The following is a 5,790-nucleotide window of genomic DNA, read 5'->3' on the forward strand; positions in this document are numbered from 1 at the left end:
TATTTTTCAATTATACGAGCAATAGGGCAGACAATAATACAATGAAATCTCAAAATGGCGACATTATAAAAATTTGAAAATAGTACTTGATCGCTTACCATAGCTCGAGGCCCGCCTTCGCAATAACTGGTTGAGGAGGAACCTGGTATGATCAGGCTGGAGTGTAGAAAAGTATTGGTGACTGCTAACCACGGCACCCTCTCCTTCCCCCTTTAGGCTGGATAGAAGAACTTCTCCTTCCGCCTGCAACTCCCTCAGGGACCGCCTGTGCAACTCTGACGTGAAATATGCCGATTAAAAACCCAATTCATGGAATTTTCAAATATGCTTCATGTTTCAATTTGAAAATTAATATTTCCCTACCATCTAATGGGGCTTCGATCCTTTTCAGAGTATTATCCACATTCCTGTTCACATTCTTTCTACCTTGTGGTGTATCTTCCTTGCAAGAGTCTGCCTTTCTGCTAATATTTCCCTCTTTGGCACCTACTCTTTTTTCGTGTTTTGAGACTTGCGAGTCACTGCTTTGTGCTCGATGGAGAACGAGAGGACATTGTTCCTTAGCTTTTAGTGGTGACCCAGCACTTCTGAGATTGGTATTGTGGTATTTTTTTATGAATTTCTCCAGTTTCTCATTGAAATCATGTTGACGTTTGTTCTGTAAGGGCTGGTGATGAGTTTGATTCGGTTTCTCTCTTAGTTGGTCTATCTTCTGAGAAATTCTCAAAAGAAAATCCACAGGTAATTCTTTCACTGGTTCACTCTTCTGCGGCTTTCCAGTGACATTTGAAATAATTTTGATGTTATCGCTACATGGCAGATCCTCAACAAAAGGACTCCCGTTAGTATTACTACGAATTTTCTCACCAGCACCTGACAAAGACTGACACCTTGTAGCAGGTGTTAATTTCCAGCTGTTGCATTCATTTTGTCTTGTTCTCCCATGGGCTACACTCATCTCATTCATGTCTTCTGATTTTCTACCTGTGTACATTGCCTTTTTTTCTTTTTCAAAATATGGTCTGTTATCTTGACAAAGCTTTTGGATATTTTGTAAATGAAGTTCCATTCGTTCATATACGCCCTGTGTTTGGCACATCATATGCACCCTAGGATTTTCTTTCTGTATCTGTCCTTTACCTACTTTCACTTCGACTTTTTTTGTTACATGCTCTTGGTCACTTTGTGACTGTACATTTTTATAATTACAAATGTCTATATCAGGCAATGTTCCAACATGACATTTGCCTTCATGATCATTCAGAGCTAGTTCTTCAGTTTCTTGTGGTATCTTTAATCTCCCATGATGCCAATTACTTTCCTTCATTCTGTATATCATAAATGTTTCGTTGATAATATCCTGTACAGTTCCAAGATATTTTTGCTTCCATGTTGGATGATAACTAGTACTTATGGACCCATCTAATGTCAAGGGTCCTTTTAATCGGTATCGCCTCGACCGTGTGCTCTGATCAATGACGTTGTCAGCTGCAGATTTTTCACTACTTACACAATGAACAAGGCCAAGCTGACAATTATCGCTTGGCTCGACTGGCGACACGGTAGCTACACGTGATGGTTCTTTTGAGTTCGTCAAAATGACATTGGAGTACTGTTCTTTATGTGTAAAACCATGTTTTGTCTCATCTAAAGTGCTTCTGGAAGCTTTGAACTTGGAAACTTCTTGCGGTATCCCTCCCTCTCTTTTGGAAAAAGTGATACAATGTGGTTCATAAGATAGTTCATCTTGTATCTTGCCTACGTTCGCCAGTGTTTTATCCTTCTCATGTTCTGAGACTATAATATCATTATGTTCTTTGCCATGTTCTGAGGCTATAAAGTCATGATCCTGAACCTCAGATTTATTAGATATAGCATTTGTAGATCTGGGGTGTGGGAATTCTACATCAGTTCCATTATTCATTTCAAGCAATCCATTTTTAAAATATCCATCATTACTTTCGGTTTTCATTTTACACACACTTGCTACTGCAACTCTGTCATGAATAACCGTATTATTATTCAGAACCATATTACAGATGATAAGGTTTTCCTCATGCCTGCTTACCATGACTTTTTCATTTCCTTCAAATTTAATGTTTATATCTTTATCCTCTATATTCACCATCACACTTTTCTGCTTCAGATGTATGCTTTCTATGTTTGTTTGTTTTTCAAAATTCAAAATACTGACTCTTGTTGTTGTAGTTTCCTTTTTTCCAGCAAGTTCCTGGTTCACAATATCTACTAGAGTTCTTTGTTTTTTAGTGTTTTTCTGATCGTCAGGTTCTTCGCCAAAAATGTGAACTGCAGAGTCTTGAAGAGCATTATTCTTATATTCCACATGGTCATGATGTTTTGTATTGTTATTCAAAAGGTTATTCTGATATCCGATATCTTCAGAATTCATAATGACTTCCTGGTGAGTCTCAGCCCTATTCTTAATGTTTTTTAGAATAAAATCCAAATCTTGACTAAAATTTATACTTTCTTCATTGGCGACTGCACTTATATTCACAACTTTGTCGTTTTCCATTACATTTCTACCAACAGTTTCAATCTGCCGTTCACGTAAAGCTTTCTGACTTGAAGTATTAATCTGATTAATACTGTTTTCGCTGATTACCGATGAGTGTTCTAGGTTTACAGTACTGCTCGCCATCATTTCTTCATTCGCCATGATACTTAGATGCATGCCTTCCTGCAAGAATGAGACCTTTTCTTTCGATATATCAAAATATTTGTGATTCGACAGATTTTCTGCATAATGCCCTTGCAAATTCGGCTTAATACTTCCACGTTTCTGATCCACCATCAAATGTCCTGGATTCCTAATGATTTCTGTCTGATTTACCATTGCATAATATCCACTTCCAATTACATCTTTCTGAAATAAAGTGAAGTTTCCTTGGCTCATATGCAATTCTTTATTTTCCTCTATAGCAATTTTTTCAAGAATGGCAGACACTTCTGTGCCGTCAAATGTACTCTTTTGCCAATTGTTGCCTTGAATATCTATATTTATTGTGATATAACTGTTATCCTCAGTCATGTTTCGGTGGTTAAGTTTATTACTTTCGTTCTTACCTACACAATTCTTATAGTTGTGAAGCATTTGAACAACATCAACAAAATCAACTATCACCCCTGCTTGAGTATGAATGGGCAGAATAAGATCCCCATCACTAACAAACAAAGTAGCCGATGGATCTGCAAATTTACAGGAATCAGTAGCACACTCTTTTTCTTGTGACTTTGTTATAAGGCATGTGGTTGACATTTGTCCACTTGTTGCCTCACATGTACTTGTTGGAGTATGGATGGACAGATTAATGTTACCATGACTAATGCCCGCAACAGACAATGAATCTGCGAATCTATAATGATCACTTTCTTTCCCTGGATATATTTTATAACCTACTTTCAGGGGTTGACTTCCTCCTTTAAAGTTTCTGGGAGAAACAGGTGATTTACTTGTAATCATTCTGGAATCTTCCTTTCTCTGGAGGGCCTCATTTAATACACCTTCCATTGAACACCCATCGATCATACCTGTAAATGTGATATTTTCACTTCTTAGATCTGCCCTTTCCATGCCAATATGCAGATTCTCTGATGTATTCAGTGAAAGATGTGGGGAGTCCAGGTATTTAGTTTTTTCATGTTTGCCAAGGAGGAAATATTCATATTCTAAGTTATCTCTCCTATTTTGTTGGCTAACTGGACAGACAGTTTCAGCATAGTTGTTGATGTTTTGTTTATGAGTCATTGTGCACACTTTATCTGATTTGGGTGCATCAGTAATATTTTCGCAAACTGGATAAAAAATAATAGTAGAACCAAGGCTATCTGTCTCCTTATCATTCTGTAAACATTTAGTTTTCTTGATGTCTTTTAAGGTTAAACTGACTCCGTGTTTATTTAAACTGTCTTCAAGGCTGGACGGGGAACACTCCCTCGGCACAAAAGAATGAGTGATATCAGGCAGATCAGATATACATTCATTCTCTGGGATTTCAAAGCTGTTGGAAACTTTCTCTTTCCCCTTATAAACAAGTTTATCGTTTGTATGAAAACGTTTGTTGAAACTTTCCATTTCTGGAGAGGAGTCACTAGAGAGAATAATAAAATTTGGCACATCTCTTCTATATTTATCAAAAAACACCTGTAAGTCATTATCCATATGTGCCTCACAGATTGGAGAATCGCAGTTGCAAGATTTGTCTCCAATCTCTGTTTCTATAGAATTAGAGTGGTTGTTAGAAATTATTTCGGAAATATCGTTGCAATCCTGACTCTTGTTGAAAGTTTCTTTGGCAAGCAGGGATTTGTTGTCAGATAATTGTTTAGATGCTATGATCGTAGGAGTTAAATCATCAGCTTCCATCTTTCCCAGGTAACTATTTTTAACCGGTTGTTGTGATAAATTAGAAAAAGAGGTCATCCGCTTGGGAACTGTGTTCTTGACTGATACATGATGCTTTTCATTTGTAGCTGTTGTATGGCCCATCAAGGTATCCTGGAAATCATAAATACCTTCCTCAAGATATATATAAAAAATCAACAATATTACGTCATTTAAAGCATATACTCTACGGACCCCCTGTCTACATCCTACGTAAGATTAACAATAGTTAATCTTCATACCTTTAAATAAATACTTTCGAACAATAAAGTGGTATCTGACAGCTCAGCCTTGTTAATGAATAAATAATAATAGTGTCACTACATTAGAATTCAATATAGAATAGTAATTTTGTTATTCATTTGAAGCGCCACTTTGGCTGGGTGATGGTGAGCGATGAGCCAGAGGAATGGTAGGCTCAATAAGCAGTTTGGTATACGGTTCTTTTATTATCATCACTTTTATTATCTCATTATTGCTCAGAGCGAGCATGGGACTGTTCAGCCTGTTTATTAATTATAAAGTTTATGAAGTGTAGTCGCTGATGACTATATACGTAAGGACAATGGGGCGTGGGGAAGGTGCAATCAATATCAATCAATATTTGTTTCATAAAATGTGCTGAATAGGCATTGTTCTTCAACATCATCCACTCTTTAGGGTTAATAGTTGGTCCCTCTGCACTCTTTAGTGATTTTTTTTACGAACTTCGCGTAAATATTTTTATTCCCGTAATTTTATTGTAAGTCATCTCAACTTACTATGAAATATTTATACAATCACTTTCAATATGTTATTGCCATAACCTATGAATCCTAATTCTGACAGTATTGATATTGTAATATTTTAATTGACAATGAAACAGAATGATTAAAAGATCAAAGTCATGGGGATCTTTTGTGCCCCTCTAGAAAAGGTATGTAGTATTGTTGTCCTTAAACATATGCTAAATCATTAAGAGTAAAAGCCCAATCTCTAGTAATCATGGATGAAGTCAGATAGTAGAAATTACTTGTAAAAATACAGATCAGTTATATGCTGAAGACTGCATGTCCTCGATTTCATAACAAACTTTTGCTGCTAACAAGACTACATCAGACCACATTTTAAGTTTGCTTCGTTAGCCTGGTCTCCTACTGTGCTCACCAGCCTAAATAGGGGCTATCAATTTTTTTTAAATGGGTTCTTAAATCCTCAATCTCACATTACTGTAACATCGACTTGTTGGAATAGTATCGTTCAAGTGTTCCATTGTGGCAAGTGCCTCAACTCTCTAGCCTGAGACTATCTAGCCTGGAGATTCGAGGTCTCGTAAAGCCTTTGGGTCTTATCGACTTCAGCCATCGATGGTGCCAAAATGAATGATTTGTCTAAATTACATGTCT

At 36.8% G+C, this 5,790-nt stretch overlaps 1 protein-coding gene across 1 annotated transcript in view; it reads right to left on the minus strand.

The window, feature by feature from the left end:
* Positions 1–4,510, minus strand: part of LOC119589283 — a gene marked incomplete at its 3' end in the record, with an annotated part of 36,082 nt that extends 31,572 nt beyond the window's left edge. The window contains 2 exon segments of the mRNA XM_037937902.1: positions 99–275; positions 364–4,510. Of these exon segments, the coding sequence (XP_037793830.1) occupies positions 99–275; positions 364–4,510 (4,324 nt within the window).
* Between the last annotated feature and the right edge of the window lie 1,280 nt (positions 4,511–5,790).

The sequence above is a fragment of the Penaeus monodon genome, chromosome 25 (genome assembly GCF_015228065.2).
Source record: "Penaeus monodon isolate SGIC_2016 chromosome 25, NSTDA_Pmon_1, whole genome shotgun sequence".
NCBI lineage: Eukaryota > Metazoa > Arthropoda > Malacostraca > Decapoda > Penaeidae > Penaeus > Penaeus monodon.